Below are 22245 nucleotides of genomic sequence, written 5' to 3'. Positions count from 1 at the left end.
TGTGCGAGTGCGTGTGCATGTTTCCACTGTGTAATGTGTTTCCAGTGACTACCAGGCGGCTGTGCAGTTGTGTTTTCCTCTCATTGTAACAGCGATTCCAAAACTGTCTGCCTTATTGTCCTGTGGTCTTTTCATCTGCTCCACAAGGCAGGAAAAGTGGGTCAGGGAAACGGCTGCTTTGTACTCTGGACTCTGAGGATCGGAGCTCTTTTAAACATAGGAACTGATAATAACACGTTAACTGTCTTGATCACATCACGCTCATCATTGTTTACACAGTGGCCCAGGCCACTAGGGGAGTTGGATATGATTTGTTTGAGGTCTGGGTTGAAGGCCATTCCCCTCCTGTGGCTTTTATATGAATGCAGAGATTTACACAAGCAACACCCACCCACCCTTTGTCTTATGGCTCCTTTGATCACATTATCTCCACTCTTATTGCTGTTCATCAACAGACCGGCCCCGCTAATCCTCTCATAACAAGGAGGTCCATGCCTGACAGTACAAAGTATTTTCTGCTCTATCTTGAATTGTAACCACGTCAAGACATCAGGGTTCAGGCGTAAGGTCAAGGAAGTCAAGTCTCCTCCTTCGTGCAAATTTTTTGTGCTGAACAAGAGTAAAGCAAATCATTTGAATTTCATTGTGGTCCAAGACATTTTCATGATGTCCCAAGAAAGAAAATGTTATGCTGAAATTTAGATTGTGTGTGCTTAGTAATTAATGGAATTTAATTACTTATGCTTAGTTAAAAAGTACTTGTCATGGCTAGCTGTAGCAAAGGAAGCTCCTACACTGATGTGTGTGGGCCATATTTCAGCCGTTGTCGATATTCCTACTTCTTGTATCGATAGGAAATACCCAGACTGCTTCTGTCATCCTTTTCCCTCTTTTCTCTTTCTGTTCTGGGCAAAGCATTACACTCTTTATATGTCCTTATCATCAACTTTGTGCTTCATTCAAGATAACATTGGTAAAACAAGACTTGGTAAATGGATTTCATCTGCAATTTTCTCAACCTCTCATAACCATCTGACACAGAGACAACATTTGGCTGGCTGACCAATTTCTTTGTCCGACTGGACATCTGAAAACATCTCACTGTCCCAGTGGCTACTTGTCAGCTGACTGATTTACTGTAGCGATTCCTCTCTCTCTTTCTTTCCTCTCACTTAATCAATTTGTCGGACCGTTAACATTTTTCAGACTTGATTCTTTTTGACAGATCTGTAACGTAATTCTTGGCTGTTTGACAGGTTTTCTACCTGGTTCATTTGTGCAAGAACTTGTTTTCACTCGCCATGTATTTATTTCCACTGTGGCCGTAGAACACTCTGCACCAGCCTTCAGAATCTATCCAAACACTTAAGGCGGATTAACTCTGAAAGACCCAGTATAGGCAAACTCAAAAACACTCACTAATAAAAGAGTGTATCTACACTGGTACTCACTCCATTTATAAAGAATATCTTTTAACTGGAACAGCACTCAAAAGAGCACATACCTCAAACAAGGCCCAACAGCCCCCTTAGAATCAATCAAGCCGCACCAAATTACACACTTGTCAGTCCTCTAAATATGCCCTGTTTCATCAAGATCAATGAATCATTTCTTGGGGGAAATTGATGACAGTGTAAAAAAAAAAGAAGCCCTGTCTCGCAACATTGATGCGTTTCCTGGATCCGTTTGAAAATATAATGGGTTCGTATTTGACTTATGTCCCATCCCTCTACCAAGTTTGGTGGAAATCTGTTTACTATATTTAACATAGTTCTGCTGCAGACAAAAAAACAAACGGATATGAGTGAAAAGCGTAACTTACTTGGTGTAGGTAATAAATGAGCGTTTTACTGTCCTGCAGAATAATATTCAGTATTGTCTCATATTAGGGACAGTATGGTATCTTTTCCTTCCAGAGCAGTATAGAACTATTTGTCTACTTATTTGGTTTAGTCTTGTAGTCGTTAGTTAAACCCTGCTATGATAATGATACTTCTACAAACATAAAGTAAAGATTTTCATTAGGTCACAGTCCCTTCATCACTAAATTATAAAGGAAAATGTGGTTGAATGGAGATGTTTTTTCCAACATTGATTTTCCAAACATCTTGATTCCTCTTGGAGAACAAGGTCCAGGCCATGATGACATTGGATTTCTATTTTTCGCTCGGTAGACAGCAGGGTGCTATCTGAAGCAGTTGACTCTTTAAGCTGAAATATTTCCACCGCAAGCAGAGGGAAAGATGCTCTCCCCATCTGAAGCAGCATTCCTCCTCCAATGCCCTTATTTGGTGAACTGCAGTGAGCTTGCCGCCCCGGGGACCACAGAGAGCAGGAGAAAGGGAGCTCTAGCCCCTAAAAACCACGGAGGAAACGTCAGATATGCCCCAGACCCAGACATTCCACACATGGCCTGCCACAGCAAGCACCCAACTTGATAGTTGAACAGCCAGAGGAATAGTTTAGCAGGTACATCACTGCTACATACATGACTGATCAAATTGAGATGAAGATTGGATATGGACATAAAGTGAGACAGGCAGTCTGAGAGAAATCTTCTAAAAAAGCAATAATATCATGAGACCACCCTGAAAGCTTCAGGGGCAAAAGGTCAACGACCTTGAGAACATGCTGAAGGAGGCGCGAAGGACAACTTCACTTCAGATCTGCTTCTGTCACTCTTATGTGACAGTGTAATAAAGTCGGGCATACACTGTACGACTTACGAAATGTTGTTAAATTCCATATCATGCTGTACAGGTTATTTGTATGAGATGGAATGCCAAAGCTCACCATATATGTGCTCACTCTGTACAGTCTGATTGTCTGACCTAACTGCACACTGTATGTTGCTGTCAGCTCCTTCAGACCAGCTCCAGCTCAGTATTTTTGTCAAAGAAGAGATTGTTTGTTTGCGGTGTCCACAAACGCACAAATGCCTTGCAAAATATGCACACTTAGTGATCTAAATTTCCTACTTAGAGTGTTTTGCCATTTCACAGTGAAGAAATAAGTTGCTGAATTTGGACTACCGCTTCCTGATAATGCTTTGACTGTGCAGGAGCCTGACGACAAAAATTGCAGATATATCAGAAACTAATCCAGCCATCTGCGGTCATGAGTTTTTAATTGCTCCACGTACCCCTCTGTCCACTGCATAAGAAATAATGCTCACGAAAGCTGACATTTAGTCACTCTAAAGTGAGATGTGCTCAGAAATCAGTTTAAATGGGCTCAAATTGCAGTGTATGCCTGGTTTAAACCCTTTTACTACATCACTGTTCTCAATTCTGTGCCGTTTGATTTCTGGAAAGATTAGCATCACAGTTGACACAGCATCAACAGTATTTGGAGGAAGTATACTGGCGGCTTCTGTCTGTTGAGTGTGTTGATGGAGGGCACTGTGTCGAGTAACATGTACCATATAAAGCAGCGGTCTCCTCTCCACAGGCTGCTGTGGCGAACTTGCCTTTGGCTCATCCTATAAAAGCCTCCTGGAGGGTTTATCATTTATGGAGTGGGTGTTTTCCACTTAATTCCACAGCTGGCTCTGTTGTTTCTTTTCTCCCTCTCTTACATTTTTTTGAGAAAGTTTACAGCTGGGCCTGGACTCCAATAAAAAAATTACCCTATAGACCCATCCCTTTTTGGTCTGAGCATTTTTACTCTTCAATCTCCTGTGGGTTGTTTTGTCTCTGGTTCTGTCTCATAGTGTGTTTTATAGCACCTCATGTCATGTCAGCCAGCATGGATGAGGTCTCAAGAGGAGAATTTAGCTTTTAATAATATCTCACAGCAAAGCTAAAAATACTCAGTCTCATGGTTGAGAGACACAATTGGAGGATATGGAAATTGGCCCAATTGTGTAGAAATCCAACCCACAGCAATTTGTTTGCCTTTGAATGGTAGCCCTGGCAGATACATCTCCTTTGTTTTGCTGCTAGTGGCAGTTTCTAAGCAACAAGTGGCTTTTCTAGTCTCGGCACCATAAGAGCAACACATAACACACAAAATTCACCTTCAGGCAATGTGGGTGTCTCCTTTGCCTGCGCTTGATGTCATCCACTTACTTAGTGGATGGACAGTGGGAATGTTCCAATGTTAGGTATTAATTGGATCAAACTGAACTACATTTATATAGTATAAGAAATACAGTTAAAATATGTTTTGATAAAGGTACCCTAGCTGCACACAATCAAAAGAGTTATGCTGTCTAAGTCTTCGGATGTTATAGCCCCTATTCACTGTTGGAGCTTTAGAACTTTAGTGCCAGGTGACTAAAGAATTTGGTGAGGAACATCCCTGGAGAAACAACACATGGTGATCTTGCATTAATGACCCTATTCTCACACTGTATTGTAGGGCTTTGTCTGTATGGGACGAAGGGGTCTCTTCAAGGAATGTCTCAGACTGAATGGGAGCTTCCACTGGTGTACTGTTCAGTGATGTTGAGGTTTTCATCATCCACAGTCTGAAACAAAAAAAGGTCGACACTGCTCCTGACCTACTCATCAAACACACACAGGTCTATAGACTACTGGTCTGTACTACAAAGCAGAATTTGCAGTTATCAAGATAAGTTCAGCCTGCTCACCTCTCACTGACATAAATCCCCAACGCAAACCATGGTAAAGCTCTGACCAATCAGGTCACTGGCAAACCAGATTTATTGATCTAAAGATTTCCGGCAGGGAAAAAAAGAGTTTAGGAGTAATAAATGTCAATGATGGAAATGACACAAGTGTGTATTTGCATAGAGATGGGAAGGGATATCCAATCAAGTTTATAAGTGGTCACTGGAGATGCATTCTACAACCAGGTGTGAACTGATGCACAAAGAGCTGTCAAATTGGGATAAGATCACTCAAGTTGAATGTTTATACTAGGGTCACACAGGGCTCAGATTTTGTACATTCACATTACAGTAGAGTGGATTATTTCCCTCTGTCTGTGAAACTTGTCATGACGGCGGCAGCTAAGGTTGCCTACTTTGTTTTGATGCCATGGTGTCTTTATGTTTCTTTGATCAAAAGTCTCTGAATCACAATCGCATTAGGATTCACATCCCATTCGGGTTAACTCTCGAGAGTCTTTTCCACAAGTGTCCACTTGTGAGCGGCGTGATTGTCGGGGAGCTCATATTTTGACCCGGATCAAATATTCCAAGAAACCACTCCTGCTCAATGAGACACTGCAGCATGTAGAATGAACTTCCCAAGGCAGTCTTGTGGGTGCCTTTCTGTGTTTTTTGTTTTTATACCTCTTTTACCTCAAAATGTGTGGGTATGTGCAGGTTTTTTAAACATGGCGATTGACTCCTTCTCTATTCTCGGTAGAGGCATTGGCCTTTCTGTGTTTGTGCTTGTGAGTCATTCAACATCACGGATGTGCCAGATATTGTGAAGCTCTCTCACCTCATTGTCTAGCCAGTGTTGAATCTTGCATGTTTGAAATTACATATTGCTGTTACACAACAAAAACAACAATTTGTACACAAACATTCAGGGCTATTTACACGCCAATACACAAATGCGTGTCATACCATCACACCGGGAAAGATGCAGGCTCGGTGTCTACACTGTCAAAATATAGAAGAAGAAATAATCATGTTCTATCAGATGTCATGTTTTTATCATTTGACCTGAGAGTGAATGCCCATTGAGTCTGATTCATTGCAGGCACAAGCCTGATGTAAGTGTGTTTTTCACCAGTGGAAAAAGGGCCTTAGCTGCTGTTTGGGCTGCACCTGAATGTCATGCTTCCCCAGCAGTTTCTGCAAAGTTGTTTAGTGCTACTTGCCAGTGCTAGATTCAGTAAACTCTTTGAACTCTGGTGTTAATTCTTTGGATGTTTCATCAAATAGCTAGCGTTAGAGGAGCCATTCCCCTCCTCTTGATAAGTTATTATCAATAAAATATCGATGTGACCTAGGTTGAGCACAGTGCAGGGTTCACCATCACTTTGGCAGTCATCTACCACGGCTACTTATTCTCAAACGTCTTTTTTTTTTCCGGTTGGAGGAAATTCTTCCACAGCGCCCAAAGTGCAACGCAGTTTGCCATATTTGGCAGCCCACAGGGGTTTAAAGGCAGATCTTAATAAAGTTGGGTCTGTGTGCAGTGGCCTTAAAAGGAGCTGGAAAAGAGACCAAGCACCTGTTTTACATCTGTAGGAAGGCACAGACTTCAGCAAAGCCTGATAACAGAGCCGCAGGATTCAGAGCAGACAAAGAACAGGTTAGAGAAAAGGAAGTTTATGGAATCTTTTTCCCCACTCTGATGTTAATGAGACAATAAGTTATTGAGTTTATTTGACATTTATTCACATAAAACACAAAGAAAAAGTAACATTGGTGATTTGGCTGTGTCCAGCGTTACAAATGTCATTGCTGGTTTACAAAGCAGACAAAGTTCTACGTTCTTCACTGATCACACACACAAAGCCGCTTTAGTCTGGCATCCCATTGCTGTCATCTCCCCTTTCCACTCACTCTGCGCTGCGCTGCTTCACCTTTGCTGTTATTTAATTCTCTGCATTCAGTTATTCATTCAAAGGGTAAAGTAATACACTCTGATGTACAATAAACAGTACTGTCATGTTTCTCTTGTAGCCAAGCACGTTGCCTCAGGGAACCGTGAACATGAACCTCTGTGCAGACGTCATCGATGCTGAGCCCAAGACCGGCCAGAAGAACTCCCTGTGCATCATCACGCCAGACCAGGAGTTCTTCATCAGAGGAGAGAATAAAGAGATCATCAATGGGTGAGTTGTCTGGCTGTGGCTGTGGCTGTCACTGGCTTGGGCGGGGTTCCGATGTTCATGCGCAGCTGTCAGAAACACTCCTGTGTGTCTGTTTCAGGTGGAGTGAGCAGCTGGTGGTTTACCCCCGCACCAACAAACAGAACCAGAAGAAGAAACGCAAGGTGGAGCCTGCGACCTCCCAGGTTAATCTCTTTCACATCATACAAAAAGGATGCGTGTCATAGCTTGATAACACACACCCCCATTTATTGTTCCTTTACGGTACCTTTATATTCTTTTTAATTCTATATACTGTACTTGTATATGCTCATCACCAGGAGCCAGGTCCAGCCAAGGTAGCATTGACTGGCTCTGGTATCCCTGAGGCAGAGAAGGTTCCAGACTCCAGCTCCATAATCTGGCAGGAGGAGCTGAACCAGAGGGAGGCTGAGGCAGCTGTAGTCTGGGCCACTGCTGACGTGCCCCCAGGATCACCACTGCCCTCCACAGGTAAGGAGGAAAAACAGCTTTTGACAGAGGAATCCTGTATAGTGTGTATAAAGTATTTGAACTGAACAAACATTGTAAATGTTCTGTAAGTAACAGACACAAATCAGCTAACCTGAAGATATTGACAGACAGAACAGTACAAATTGTTAAGACGCTCTGTGACACCCTCTGTTCTTGTCAAGGTGAATGTGCGTCTGTGGGCCATGGCTCAGATGCAGGCTCAGTCAATGGCGACGAGGTGGACCGGGGAAGTCTGCCAATGCTCAGCTCTGTGCCGCAGCCACCCAGCGACGTTCTCTCCCCCTCTGGCTCCTGCTCCAGCCTGGGAGGAGTCCCACGCTGCCTCTCCCCAGCCCCCAGCGACCCCTTTCCCTCTGGCAGCTCCCTGCTCTCCAATGGCTCGCACATCAGCGGCTCGATCAGCTCTTTGGACTCGGATGCCAGCGGCAGCACAGTGACCAGCACAGACAGTCACCCGACCTCCCAGAGGGGCAGCCACCCCTACAGCCACCACGACACGCCGCGGTCCAGACGGCTGGAGGCTGAGGCCAGAAAGGCAGAGAAGAGGAGTCGATATAGGAGCCCTGACAAGCAGGAGAGGGAGGCCGTCCTCAGCCCCGAGAGGAGGTCAGCATCTGTTTTTGAATTCATCCATAATGGTGTCCCAAAATGTCCCATTTTATAGTTTCTCTCATACCTGACTTTAACTCAGTGGTTCCCAGCTTTTCGACTTGTCCCATAACACCTAAGGTGCCAAATACAAACACACTGTAAAAACCCTATTTATTGTTTAGAAACAAACAGCTAACAGAATTACCTGAAGCAGATAGCGATGTGAAATACAAAAAAAACATTTGATGGCTTTACCATTTGGCTTCCATAAACATTTTTAAAAAACCAACAAACCCGGCAAACTCAGAGGAAGCCAAAATATCATGATTTTGAATTAAAGACAATTGATATAATATTTAAAACCAAGTATTCCCAATATTGATGATGGGCAGTAAAACATTTCTGATACCGATGTATATTTAAATATAAGAACAGCCTCACTTTGACTGATGCAGGAACTATTCTTTTTTACTGAAAGAGGCCTGTATGACAGAAAAACACACACTTACATGGGGGTGAGACTATAGAGGAAGTGATATAGTTAGTCTGATAACACCTCGCTCTCCTCACTGACAAGTGAACAGTTGAATCAGTCTGTTATTTAACCTGATGAAGCAGCTTAGTAGACTGCCTTCTTCGAATCTCAGCTCTGTGCTACAGACACCGGGCTCTGGAAATACTTGTGCCTCGGGCTTATCCTTTTAAAGGCATGTATACACACACGTAGACACACACATGCACAGAGTCTAGTGACGCACAACGCTTTTGATGTGCACTCCCACAACTGTGGTTTTAATGGAAGAGAGGGAAATGCTGTATTTGGTGAAATTGGGACGTATGGAGATTCGTCATGTGCTCAGAATAACCCACTTATGTTTGAGTCTCTGAGAAAATCTTGTTCTTACAAATCGTTCCTCCCCTGCACTGTTCTTTTATTTATTCCCCCCGCCCTGGCAACATCTGTGGCAGAAGACATTATTAATGATTTCATTCTCATGAACATACATCCCCTTCTTGTGAACACCGTATCTCAGGAACGTCTCGAGAAAATGTCTTCAAATTTGGACTCCAGTATGATCTAATAAGATCAGTGGTCAAAGGTGACGACACAAAATATGTTCTTGGCCATGAATCAATAATTAATTCACCAAGTTTGACAAATTTGCCTATAATGATTACGCGATGGTCCAAAAGGCCAAAGGTCAGCCCCACTCTGACATCATGATGTTACCTCTCTGGCCATTGTTCAACGCTATATGTAAGGAACAGAAGGGGAAATTGTGACCATATTCCAAGAAACTTGATTGGTTGGTGGGGGTATCAAACCGTGATGTGCCCATGTTTGTATCAGCTCTCACAGTCTTTCCATTCAGTAATCTGCCTCTTGACCCCTGTGCTGTTCATGGAGAGGTCACAGGTCTCACACACACAAACCAGAGGCAGCAACATTTTAAACAGACCAGTCGGATTGAGGTGGGGGCATCTTTTTCCTCCAGGCCTGCTTCCTGTTCCATTCAGTTGCTCCATCCATACCAGGCATGAAAGGAAAGGGAGGAGTGCCCACATACTCACTCTTAAGCACATTACTCAAGTGGACCACTTGAGCCAGTCTGGGGTTTGAGCAGACGTGCCTCGGACTTAAGCTAATTCTAAGACACGAACCTTGCCACATACGTGTGATGGCAGTTTCACATCAGCTTCCTGAATAAGTGCTGGAGTCCCCTTTATGTAAATGTCAGGACAATAGACACAATCCTGGAAGTTCAAATTTCTACAATCTTGACTTTTATTTAATTCTGCTTTAGTTTTAGTCTTACATTTTTATTTATTTTAAAGTCTTTCCTTTATTTTAAATTCTTTCCTAAGTCTTAGTTTTATTGCTAACACGTTCTTATTGATCTCTTATTTCATGTCTTTTGATTTTATTATAAAGCCTTTTGAGCTGCATTTTATGTATGAAAGGTGCTGTGTAAATAAATTTATTATTATTATTATTATTAGCCAGGAATCGTGATTGACAAAAATTATTAAGATTGATTGAAATCAGGACAGTTTAACGCAACCTTCTCACATCCGATTTTTTTTATTGTCACAAATTTACAAAAGCTTTCCTGGAATCAGGCCTGGAACACATTAAGGTCATATGGTGGATGTTTGGCCTCACACTGTCCTTATCCCCTCTCCCTCATTCCCTTTTAAGGACAGCAGCTTTGGCTGGAGAGTCCCCAAATAAGGGCAGAATTTAGACAAAAGAGTAATATAATTTCCCAATCACTCTCACCCTCTTTCTTCCTCTAATGCAGATTCCTCCCTCACTTAACAAAGATCCTGTGTGGGAGTGTGTCAGAGTTGGTAGCGTACTGTGTCACAGTTTGAGAAAGGTTGCAGATGCAGTTTTTCACAAATGACCTAATGTAGGATAGCTCTTTGATTTTCAGCTTTAGGACCAGGTGGCTGTACTCCTTAGCCTCCTTAAGTCTCCTCGATCTTCACCTTGACTTGTTAGGCACTTATCTGGCTCAGCTATCAAAGCCTTTTAGTCGAAGCTTTGATTCCTCCAGGTGACCTGCCTGAAATGTATTCCTAGATTACAGCTAACATTGTTGTGCTGTTTGCTATTTATACAGTAGCATTGACAAGGTCTTTACAATGACTAAATATATATTGTCTTTCAGTGGCATGGGTGTGTTTGCACTGAGCTAGGCCGCAGGAAACCATAGAATGGCTACAAGCTGCTTCAAAATAAAGAATCCCATTGGTTTGCCATTTGAACTCTTTTTTTTTAATTAATGTGCAAAAGTTATAAAGCTAGAAAAAAAGAGAGCTTTTGGTATGGATGTAGAGTAAACAAAAACACGTGATCTCCACAGTGTAATTTAATGTTTCGTCCTGTCTCTGCCTGCTGAGCCAGCCCTGACCTGAACACTCTTTGTTGATAGCAGAGAATCACCTGCTTGGAAAAAAAAGATTTTAATCAATGTTGCCTAACTCTTTTTTGTCTGCATGTGTTTTGGTTTGCAGTCGCTCTGGCGTTATTGAGAAGCTGGAGGCCTTGGAGCTGGAGAATCAAGAGAAAATGGAGGTGGAAGAGCTGGAGAGGACCGGAGAAAGACAGGGCCGAAGTGAGCACAGGCGCCTCAACAGAGAGGTAATGTGTGTGTGTGTGTGTGTGTTTGTGTGTTTGTGCACTTGGACAGTGGTTTACAATAGATATGGCAAGACTTGTAAACTGTGTTTTTTAAACAACATCACATGACAGAGCAGATGTGAACTCAGCTCTGGACCCGCCAGCCTGGCTTCTGCCTTTTTTTAATTCTTCTATCCGAGCACCTCCCCCCGCTCCTCCTCCATCTTTCCCCTTCACCCTCTTCCCTCAAACTCTCCCTCTCCCTGTCCTCTCTTTGTTTTTTTTGTAGTTCAGAGGTCAGCCGCGTGTGCTGTATTCATTTCCAGTTTCCATTCTGCGGTGGGATTCCCCTGGCGATTATGCTTCCCTTTCCCACCCTGGCCCTCAGTGCGCAGATAAAATGACTTTCGAAACACAGAGACCAAACAACACTGATGCGCTCAGTCACAGTCAGACACTGTTAAACATGTGGGCTGTTTTGTCTTGGCCCTATATCTTAGTCAGTCTTGTGAAAATATCACTTACGTGTACAGTTTAAGATGCCAAAACTGCTTATGTGCGTCATTCCGCACACACACACATAGAAACTGAGATGTTTGGAACAAATGATGAAGACACTTAAAACTGCTTCATTATCAGGTCTTTACGATCATGATGTCACCCTCACTGATTACACTGCCTCGTGCGCTCCCAGTGTAAGTGAGTGGTCAATTGATATGTGTTTTCAAGCATGTTAGTTTTGACACCGATCAAAACTCATATGGAGCCAATACGCTTGTGTGGGCAGAGAGAGTTTAGTTTGAAAACGCAATTTTTCAAACAAAAATGTAGTATGGCTGTAGCCTACAGGGGAATTGTGATATTTGTCTTTCAAATGTTGACTCTTGCTTTATTAACATGCGTTTGTGTTACATGTCCTTGTTGCTTTTTTATCTTCTACATCATCATCTATATTCTCAAGTCTGTCATGATTAATTCACATTATGTGTCTGTAAAATAAACATAGAAAAACTTAACGGTGTGTTCCGCAGGAGCAGAGGCATGATGTTGGTCAGGGTCGCAACTTCGCCTCCACCCTGCCCCCTCTGAGGAGAGCCAAGTCCCTGGACCGAAGGACCACTGAGTCAGTCATGACTGTGAGTGTTTCATCTCATCTCTTTTGTAAAACGCCATCCTCTCAAGGTGCAACCCTGGCAAGTTGTGATGCATGAAAACATGCGTCATCCAAATATTTTGGTAGAGTAAATGACGCGTTATTGAGACCAGGGAGTTTGTGTTTATTAGAAGAGGATGAAATGCATCATGTTTATAAATGAAAGGACCCCTGGAAGCTGCTTTAGGCAAGTTATCGGAGACGTTCTTATAGAAAACGCAGAATCAGCCATTGATGCTTACAGAAGTGCGTGTTTGTGACATAAGGTTTAGACATAAGTGTCAGTAAGCAGTTGCTAAATTGTGTAAGGGTTATGGTTAGGGTTAGTTACTACACATGTGTTACTATCAGAGACATATAATTTTATCATCTAAATTTAACCAATACATTTCTTGTCAGGCTCACTAACAGTAAAAAAAAAAAAACAGCAGTCAGTATGTTTTCATTCAAAACTAAAAGTGTAAATAACCAGACTGTAAAGCATGCCATTAATAACATTATAACTTTGTCCTGGAAAAAATTACAGCAAAATCCATGTTTAATTAACTGATCATTTCACTGACAGTGAAGGGAAGCCTCTAAATCTGCACTAGCTGCTTGAATCTTCCCAGACTGCTCCTGAAAATCCTGTCGATTTGCTACTGACAAACTATTGCACTTTTGGAGGGGTTTAGTGATAGAGACTGGTCCTTAGAGCTCGGGCGCGGGGAATTCAGTCAGCAGACGACGAGGTTTAAGTTTGGATTTTGCACTGATTGTGTTTGACATTAACTAACGCACAATCGGCAAATTTTCCCTCAGAAGGCCGGTGTGTTTCAGTGAGTCTGTACTCTTCTAGACAAAGCCTCTCCTGTTCCCGCTAAGCTGTAGGATCCAGGGTCAGCTTCAGTGCCAGATCTTCAGCTGAGCGGAGCGAAGTCGCTGGGTTGTTGTTGGGGCTGGGAAGCTGGAATCAGTTAGGTAACAGCGTTAGGAGAATTAAATATTGAGAAAGGTCTGTGTGGACATTCTCCAACAGTGTGCCACTGGGTTTACTTGGCAGCTTTTGAAAACAGGTTTTCCCAGAGTTTGATGGGGGGGTGTCAGTGATGGTGGAAGTGGAGAAATATGATACACACATAATATCAGTATTTTGAGATGCAGTCAGTCACTAAACAAGATTTCCTTTTTAACCCAACCAGATATTTTTGTGATTTTTAAACCTCCAGCCTTGACCTTTGACCTTCTCCAGTAGGTTGAGACAAAGAAAATTAACATTGATCCAAACTCACGACTGTTATCCTATTTAACATTGTGTGAAAACACCTGACATCAGTGTGTAGTTGAGTTGTTTTGTGTAGTAAGCTGCCTTTTCCCCTAATAATTCTCCGGCCCTGATGTGGTGGTGCGAAGGTGTGGGTGTTGTAGGCCAAACCTCCATGCTGCAGGGGGCGGTGCAGCCCCCTCCCCTCCAGGTTATATACCTTATTCTGCTCCCCTTGTGTGCAGCAAGTGCCCACTGCGTGCACCCATTTTTGTGCCATGAGTGCCCTGATACGTGTGTGTGAATGTCACGACTTACCACTGCTTCCTCAGGCCATTTTTCACATTATGAGTGTTGGGTCACGGTCACACATATGCGAATGCAGGCTAATGTCGTGGGTCAATGTTCAACAAAGTCTAGCCCCACGCAAAGCCATGCTGGATTTGCTTTGTCACAGGAAGCGACTGTTGTTCTCGCACCCTAACTGAGATTCAAAGTGAGCAGCAGGCCGTAGGTTTGCTGTTCTCATATGTGTGACTTTGCCCTTAGTGTTTCTCCCACTGTGTGGAATAACAGCAGACTACAACAGTGATTGAGCACTGGAGCTGGAGTAGCACAGAACAGCAGCAAAGTCTGGCAGAAGTTGCCCCGGTCCAGTGGTTCATATTTAGACCATCTCTCATCCACAGCTTGTTATAAGTCTCATCCATTGGTCGGGTCAACTTCTACCCCCAGCATGTGTTTCTGCTTCTTACACTCACATCAGTCAGTCATTTATGAATTGTTGTATGGGCGAATTGTTTTAGTCTGTGTTATGTTGCTGTATTTTAAGGTAAGTGCTGGTCATCCATTGCAGCACTTTTTTAATGAAAAAGTCACATGGTGTGTATTTGAATGCCTCTGAGGTCAGTTTGCATGTTGATCGTTTGTAAACGTCTCAATTCTATTCCAGATATTTTCAATATTCTTTCTTACTTTTTTTTTTCCAGCCGGATTTACTGAACTTCAAGAAAGGTTGGATGGTGAAGCTGGATGAGCAAGGCCAGGTACCATTAAGTACTTATTTCTCAAGTCATAACCTACGATCTTCATTTAACTGGTGAAGTAAAATCAGCTTAAAGGAACAACGTCGGTCTCAAGAGTATATCAAATTTATAAAAACAACAGAAAGGCCGTAAATGCCCATATGTCACTGCCATTTATATTAAAAAAGCTGGTTTGATTGTTGTAGTCAAAAGCGAGTACAAACAGCATCTGAACTGTCCACCTACTGAATGTCTGTAGCCATCTGTGACATGTGTTGCCAGACTTTGAAGCCGTTTCTTCAATCAACCTAAAAGACAAGGGTGGAGCCTGAAGGAGTTAAAGTAGATCTTTGTATGATGTGATTGACATGCCAATTCTGCTGCCACGAAGAGCCGTTTTTATTGACAGACGGGATGTTTAATATGAGATGTCTTCTCTAACATGCTGTCCAGAACTCTGTCTTCAGCTTTTCTCTTATTTTCCTCTTCACATTGTAGTGGAAGAAATACTGGTTTGTGTTGACGGATCACAGCCTGAGATACTACAAGGATTCAATAGCAGAGGAGGTGAGCTTATAAGTTTTAATTTCAGTATCATTGCAAACTTTTCTTAGTTCAGACCTGGTATTTAAATGCATCCTGAGAGATCCGATCACAACTGGTCAGCACTAAGTTCATCTGTTCATACCTGGCATAACATTTTTGAATGTGTCTCCTGTGAACACTTCTAATCAGATGTCACTTCCCAGCTCTTTATGCAAATACACAAAGGCATCATTTCTGTTTGGGAGGACCAAATTATGTCTTGACCCAGTGAGTTTACAGATGCGACTGTGGTCACTGCGTGCGTGCATGTGAGAGAGTGAGTGTTGGCACAAGTGGAGCTCTGATTTTAAGAACGATTTTACGCATTAAAACAAATTGTTGTTATGTAGTGGATGTTGTGTCGGTGGCCACAAACAAATAAACCTAAGGGCACTAAAAGTGTAAAATCCTTCTGATCTTAGCAGATCAGAGATGTTAGCTGAGTTGGTGGTCCTTCGCATGTGGCCCAGGATGCATTTGCATTCACACAGCTAAAAGAATGTGGTCACTCGCGTCCTATGGACACATTTGGTTCAGAAACTGAATTTAGAACTAACCACTTGTGATCTGATCATTCAGTTCGTAAGTTAATACCAGGCCTGAATCAATGTTTCATGTTGAGCATGTCTTATCTTTCCTCACCTCAGGCCGCTGACCTGGATGGGGAGATTGACCTGTCCACTTGCTACAGTGTAACTGAGTACCAGGCTCAACGCAACTATGGTTTCCAAATACATGTAAGATGCTTTGTACGACTATGAATGTTTGTTTATTCAGGCATTAATATTAGCATTGAATATAATAACCCTGTTTGTTTTTTTTAAGATGCTGAAACTTTTTTTTTAACTGTATAGTGTTTTTGCCTCTGTTTGCTGTACTTTTCTTTTTTTTTTGTTGCATTATAGAGGTGTGTCTTTTGTTATGGTCATTCAATATATAATTCACGGTGCTTTAAAATGTTTAGACACGGGAGGGAGTGCACACTCTGTCCGCTATGACGGCAGGTATACGCAGGAACTGGATCCAGGCGGTCATGAAGAACGTCCGGCCCTCCACTGCCCCTGACGTGGCGAGGTCAGCACACTCATGTCAACTGTATCACACATTTCAACCATAATGATGATAAATGATGCATAAAAATGGTATTTGATTTGTAAGATTCTGTATAGTTTTTCTAATACAACATGGTATCATTCTTTCCATTAAAAAAAGTGACCGTAAGTCTTCTGCATTCTGTGTATAAAGTAATGAAGGCAACATGAAATATTACATTTAGATCCCCTGTTAATGAATGTTGGTGTTAATGTACATTAAAGTGACTTTCCCACCTCAGAGTTATAAGCTCCCAATAAACACAAATCTCAGCTGATTGCGACACAGTGGAAACTGGGCTTCAGATTTTGGGTCCATCACTTTTAGGCTGAAACTTACCTTTCTTGTCACTGCATTCCAGCTCGACTGAGGATCACGGCCCCTTCTCTGCCTTGGAAGGTCTGGTTAGACCAGACGTCACTCAGGACTCCCCTTCATCAGAGGCCTCTGTAGAGAGAGAACCCGCTCCGGGCATCACAAAGAGCCGGGCGCGCGAGCGACGAAGAGAGGGCCGCTCGAAGACCTTCGACTGGGCAGAATTCAGACCCATCGCTCAGGCTCTGGCTCAGCAGAGGGCACAAGAGGCTGAGTGCCTTCAGGCAGACTTGGGAGAGCTCGAGCGGAGCCGGAGGCGGGAGGAGAGGCGGAAAAGGTATGAGTCTGTGACCAGCTCATCGACAGAGCCCACATCCCCTAAAGAGGCAGGGAGGACAGACTATGAGAGTGGAGAGGGAGTTGGACAGTCGGATTCATTAGGTCCCACGACTTTGGAAAGGCAACAGAGGGTGGAAGAGGTGATAGAACAACACTGGCAACAGGTGGAGAAGACACCCATACGGGACGAGAGAAGGGTGGCTCTGCCCACCACAGCACAAACCAGAGAGACGGCAGAGTTGGAGCAGCTGTTGGAGAATTACAAGCAAGGGGTACATTTCCTTTTTTAAGTTCTTTCTATTCTATTGCATAAGTTTCAAATTAAGTGAGTAAATAAAAGCAAACTGGACTTATTTCATTATGTTGAGATGAACTCAATCGGTGATTTACGTAAACATTGGCCCTGCAAGGTCCAAGGAGGTTTGAAAATCTAGATTGCATTATTAGCCATGTTCAACACATAAATTTAGAGTTTATATATAGATTTGATATATGTCATTTTAAAATCACTATTAATGTGTTTTTTATCAAAGAATGGTTGCATAATTTAGAAATTAGTTTCACATGATTTCTTTAACTAATCAATCACCAACTAATTGTTTGAGCTATAATTTTCATGTTTTGCTACATTTCTCTCCTCATGTGGTACAGTGCAGTCGTCCCATTCAATTGATTTGTATAATTGGTCATGTAACTTTCCACTGTGAACTACTGAATCAACATAATTGAATAGCACATCTTTGAAGAACCTGTTAGCTAATCAAATGTTGACTCCTGCTTCTGCAGATCGAGGACCTAAAGTTACACTTGCAGAGCTGTCACCAGCAGCTCATCGACTCCAACAATCACAAACAGTTGCTGGAGCAGCAGCTGAGAACAGCTCTGGAGCGAGAGCAGGACATCCGCACTGGTTACATCTCTCCGGTGAGTGACGACTCTCTGTGGCTTCAGAATGCAGCTGCATTGGACTTTATGTGGCTCTGCTATGAAGGGAAGTCTTGGAGCAGATTTCATGCGTTATATATTTACAGTCAAGCTGTATTTTTCCCTTCATTTTGTAACATTCTCTGCATGTTGTATTTTACTATAAGAAAACATCAAACTGACATTGAAACAACAAAGTGGCTACAGATATGTGCCTTTGCATGAGTTTATTGCATGTGAAAAAACATTGAGGTCTTAATACAAAATTGGCTTCTACTAGTTAATCTCCTCTCTTTGTCGTTGGTCTGTTACGATGCCTGAACTCATGACAGCATTTACTTGGGTATTCCATTGATTATGGACCAAAGAACAGCAGTGTAATGGTTCCTGATTTGACTTTCAGAGGATCCTGTGACTCTTAGTGGAAAACATTTTTTAATTAATTATGATTTAACTCAGCTTTTTAGAAATAATTAGGCTGCAACTTGATGTTAAAAGGAAAACGAGAAAAAGAGGAAGTGAATTTGAAATAGAGATGGGTGATTAACAAATATCAATAATTTTCACAATCTTAATATATTTGCATTATTCAAGCATTATTATTATTTTAGCTATATCACCCAGCCTGTGTTAAGTATTCTGTTTTTGCTTCCTTACTTATAGTAAATTGTAGCCTGATTCATCCTAGTAGTTCACTAAAGTAGTTATTTACCTTCACCTTACATTCTTTAGAGTCATTGCTGCTGCATAATAGTTGTTGAAATGTTTGACTCAACATGTATGAATAATAACCTCTCGGCTTGTTTTCTAATTATTTGCATGGACATCAGATTCCCATCTTCTATTAACTGCTATGAAGATCATCCATGTGTTATTCTGTTAACAAGTATTGTTTGTAGCTGTACAATTACACAAAGGTATGATGTTGAATATGTTGTTGTGTTTGTGTGTCGATGTATGGATTTTTGACAGAGTGAGACAGAGTGACTACTTTTTACATGATTGATTTGTTTACAACTGAGGTCAAATTAGACTTTGCTGTGACTATTAGGATACAGTGTGTGTATTGTTTTGGGCTGCCTCTTATAGACATTAGATTCAGGGGACTTGCAATGAATTAAAAAGAACATTTGAAAATATATAAGTCTATATTAGACTTATGTTGAATAATACGATTCACTATCTCCATTCAGAAAAGAATTGCTCTGGTACAAAACATGAGCTTGGACCAGAAAACATCAGAAATGTGTGTAGGACCTGGTATTCCTTTCATTCTTGAGTAAACCTTCCAGCTGAAACTAATATTGCATTACTTACAACTTTAAGTAACTTTTAACCATTTAATGTGCATGCTCTGTTATGATTAACTAACCCCAGCCATTAAACCTCTTTCCTTTACTTTTTATTTCCACATTCATCTCAGGGGATTTTGAATTTCCTTTGAATCGCTGTTCATGTATCATAATTTGGGATCATCATGTGGGAATGCTTATTGTAATATCACTGTCTAATAGAAATTCAAGAGAAATGATTGATAGATAACGCTGAAAATGATTAGCAAGCTTTATGTCTCCCCTGCTTTGTGTTAACCAACTGTCTGGTCCCCTTTTCCAAGCTGGAGCACCCTTTGGGTCTGGAGGCTGATGTGACGCCTCAGACGAAGAGGCCCGAACTGGTTAGTTCTCAAGCACAGAGTTTAACAAAGAAGTATCAGGAGACCAAAGAGCTCCTGAAGCAGCAAGAACTGAAAAAGCGCAATATGCAGGCACAGCTTGGCCTCTCGCTTTCTCACCTCCCCATCAAGGAACCTTGCTTTTCTGATCCATCGATTCTGGAAAGCCCTCCCCCTGAAACTGTTCAAAAAACTGTTAGCATCTTGCTCCAGGACAGCTCAGAGGCAATTCAGGACCTAGAAGACTTGATAAGTGGTAAAACACTCACTCTAACAGAGCTGGGGAAGGTGACGAAATCCTATACTTATCAAGCCACAACAGAGACGTATCAACTTCAGAAGCTCTTGGAGACATGGAAGTACCAGCAGGAGATAGACAATGAAACAATAAAAAACAGTTTAGCCAAGGCAGGTGAAATCATCCGTGAATATGAAGCCCGTCTTCTTACCACGGAGGATTTGGTGGGGAAAGCTCAGAAGCAAGATTTGGAACGTCTACAAAGCCCCTACGGCCCCCTATCAACAATTGAAAACCATTCAGAGACAAATGAGATGACAGTCGGAAGGCTCTCTCAGAGGGTTGAACTTTTAACAAATGAAAATGGAGCTCTGAAACAACGCTGTCAGGAGATAGTAAACCAACTGACTGAGGCCGACAGAGAAATAGACAGACTGAAAGCTGAGCTGATCAGCCAGCAGGGCGGCAAACAGCATCATCTAGTAATGGAAGAGTTGAAAAGACTAAAAGCCGAACTGGCTGAAAACCAAGCTAACGCCATAGACAGGGAGTATTATGAGAGGGAGCTGAATGAGAAATCCTTGAGGTTCCATGAAGCTCTTGTCACATTGGAGGAGCTTGGCAACACCCTTAAAGACACAGAGAAGAAGCTGCAGTTGAAAGATGCCACATTGAAAGGTCTGGGCTTCCCGACAGAATATGAGGATGAGGAGTTGCAGCCAGAAAAAGAGCAACTCAACGAGCTACTGGAAGCCTCACAAACAACGCTATTTGAAATGGAGGTAAAGCTGCAGTCCACAGAGCAGCGTTGTATTGAACTGGACGCTAGGAACAGTGAACTAATGGCACTAAACCAGGAATATCAGAAAGTCAGTGGAGAGAAACTAGAAGAAGCAGAAAATGAAATAAGAATGCTAAAAGAGAAGTTAGAAATTGAGAAAGGAAGAGCTGAAATGACCGTTGGCGAGTGTGTTGCAGCAGGAAAAAAGCAGGTCGATGATAAAGAACTTATAAAGCAAGTAGTAGAAGAGGTTGAGATGAGATCCGAGGCAATTAATCAAGTTGTAGAGATGTTAGGAAAGGTAGATGTTAATGTAGAGAGAATGCTTAGCGATTTAAAAAGCACTTTATTTGGTTCTTTGAAAGAAGAGTCATTCCATGTGAGCCCAAAAGATGTGAGGTTGGTAGTGGAGGGAGAGTTCTGGAGTCAGCTGTTGGGCACTGAAGTACTTCAAGAGGACACTCATTGCAGCAGTGGGAGAAGTGTGGCAGAACAGATGATGGCACAGAAGAGGCTGATGTTCTTGGCGAGAGGGATTTGTTCAGAAGCAAATGTTTACAGAGAAGTAGTGACTAAGCCAGATTTTGAATCCATGTACAGTTGGCTTGACAATGAAAAGAATGCTATGATTCTTAAAGAGTTAACTGAGACATTGGAGGCACAGTCAAATAGTTTGAAGCAGCTTGCGTCGAAGGTAAAGCTTGATAAAGATGACATGCTACTGTCCATGGCTCAATCAAGCTTTGGTTGTGAGCAGAAACAGCCCTGTGACTATTTGCTTGAAGCTTTCAAAGAAGCCTGCACGTCTTATGTGATCATTAGGTTGAACGTCCAGCATGAGAAAGAGCTAAAGCATAAACAGACAGAAGTTCAAACTTGTGGCTTGGACTGTCCCAATTGTCCCAAATTAAGAGAAGTTGTCAGAGATCTCCAGTCCAAACTAACCGATCTCCAGGGTCGGCTATCTGAGGCATGTCTAAAAACCACTACAGGGCCCAAAACTTTGATTCAAATTGAAGGAGAGCCCATTGATTCATTGGATAAAACCATTGAGTTACAAGACATGATAGCAAGTCATAGAAAGGAGCTTCAAGAAGTCAAAGATGGCTATGAGGAGGAAGCTGAAAAGATGAGGCAGGAAATAGCTACAGCAAGCGAAACACTGCATCTCCGGTCAGAGGAAAACGTGAAAGAGATTGACTCATTGACTAGCTGCATGGAGAACCTCAAGAAGAAGCACGAATTGGAAAGGTCGAACCTAATGGAGAGGTTTGATGGGGAGATGGAAGAGCTGAGGAGCATGATGAGTCCAGTCAACCCAGAGAGGGACTCGACAGATCACGCTTCGGCCCAAACTCCAACCCTGAAGCAGCGCATTCAAGAGCTGGTGACCCAAGTTTCAGTCATGACGGAAGAGATGAAGCGACGCAAAGAGCAGGGCGACGTTTCAACTCAACGGCTGAAATACGAGAAAGACCTGGAAAAACTGAAGGTGGAAGCGCTCGTTGTCCTTGCTGTCAATCTGTGATGCCTTGTGTCCCTTTGTGGCATTCCCAGATCCCTCTTCTTCCCCAGTCCCCTACTGCCTTTTCCTAACCTTCCTAACACTGTCGCTCTTGTTCCGTAAACCACTTTTTCCCTGTCTTGCATGAAAACTAACCTCCTTTAAGTTTATGTGATCATTGATGCAGCAGTAGTTGTTTACCGAGGAACCCATTTTGTTGAAGCTTCATCGCCATCACTCACTGAATTTTAAGTAACTGATAAATTATATGATGTATGAAAACAATCCAACAAACACGTTTGTTTTATTTGATTATTGAAGGCTACCATGTTAGCCTTGTCTGCTCAGAAATGAGTTCCTCAGTAAGTCTGCTTATTAATCTAA

General features: G+C 42.3%; 1 protein-coding gene across 5 annotated transcripts in view; it reads left to right on the top strand.

The window, feature by feature from the left end:
* The window catches only part of mprip (myosin phosphatase Rho interacting protein), a 38675-nt gene that overhangs the window by 7934 nt on the left and 8496 nt on the right, over positions 1–22245 (top strand). For 3 of the 5 annotated variants that reach the window (XR_008333333.1, XM_053414509.1, XM_053414506.1), the window contains exons 4-16: positions 6611–6762; positions 6860–6944; positions 7080–7251; positions 7434–7878; positions 10885–11011; positions 12022–12126; positions 14376–14432; positions 14910–14978; positions 15644–15733; positions 15961–16070; positions 16450–17014; positions 17529–17666; positions 19282–21849. Coding sequence is in view for 4 of the 5 variants with exons in the window: in XM_053414509.1 (XP_053270484.1) it covers positions 6611–6762; positions 6860–6944; positions 7080–7251; positions 7434–7878; positions 10885–11011; positions 12022–12126; positions 14376–14432; positions 14910–14978; positions 15644–15733; positions 15961–16070; positions 16450–17014; positions 17529–17666; positions 19282–21849 (4683 nt within the window). In the remaining variant the exon portion in view is untranslated. The remainder of the gene's footprint in view (positions 1–6610; positions 6763–6859; positions 6945–7079; positions 7252–7433; positions 7879–10884; positions 11012–12021; positions 12127–14375; positions 14433–14909; positions 14979–15643; positions 15734–15960; positions 16071–16449; positions 17015–17528; positions 17667–19281; positions 21850–22245) is intronic. The other 2 variants (XM_053414507.1, XM_053414510.1) reach the window with 2 other exon arrangements.

The sequence above is a fragment of the Pleuronectes platessa genome, chromosome 21 (genome assembly GCF_947347685.1).
Source record: "Pleuronectes platessa chromosome 21, fPlePla1.1, whole genome shotgun sequence".
Classification (NCBI taxonomy): domain Eukaryota; kingdom Metazoa; phylum Chordata; class Actinopteri; order Pleuronectiformes; family Pleuronectidae; genus Pleuronectes; species Pleuronectes platessa.
This window is presented reverse-complemented; position numbering and strand designations above follow the sequence as displayed.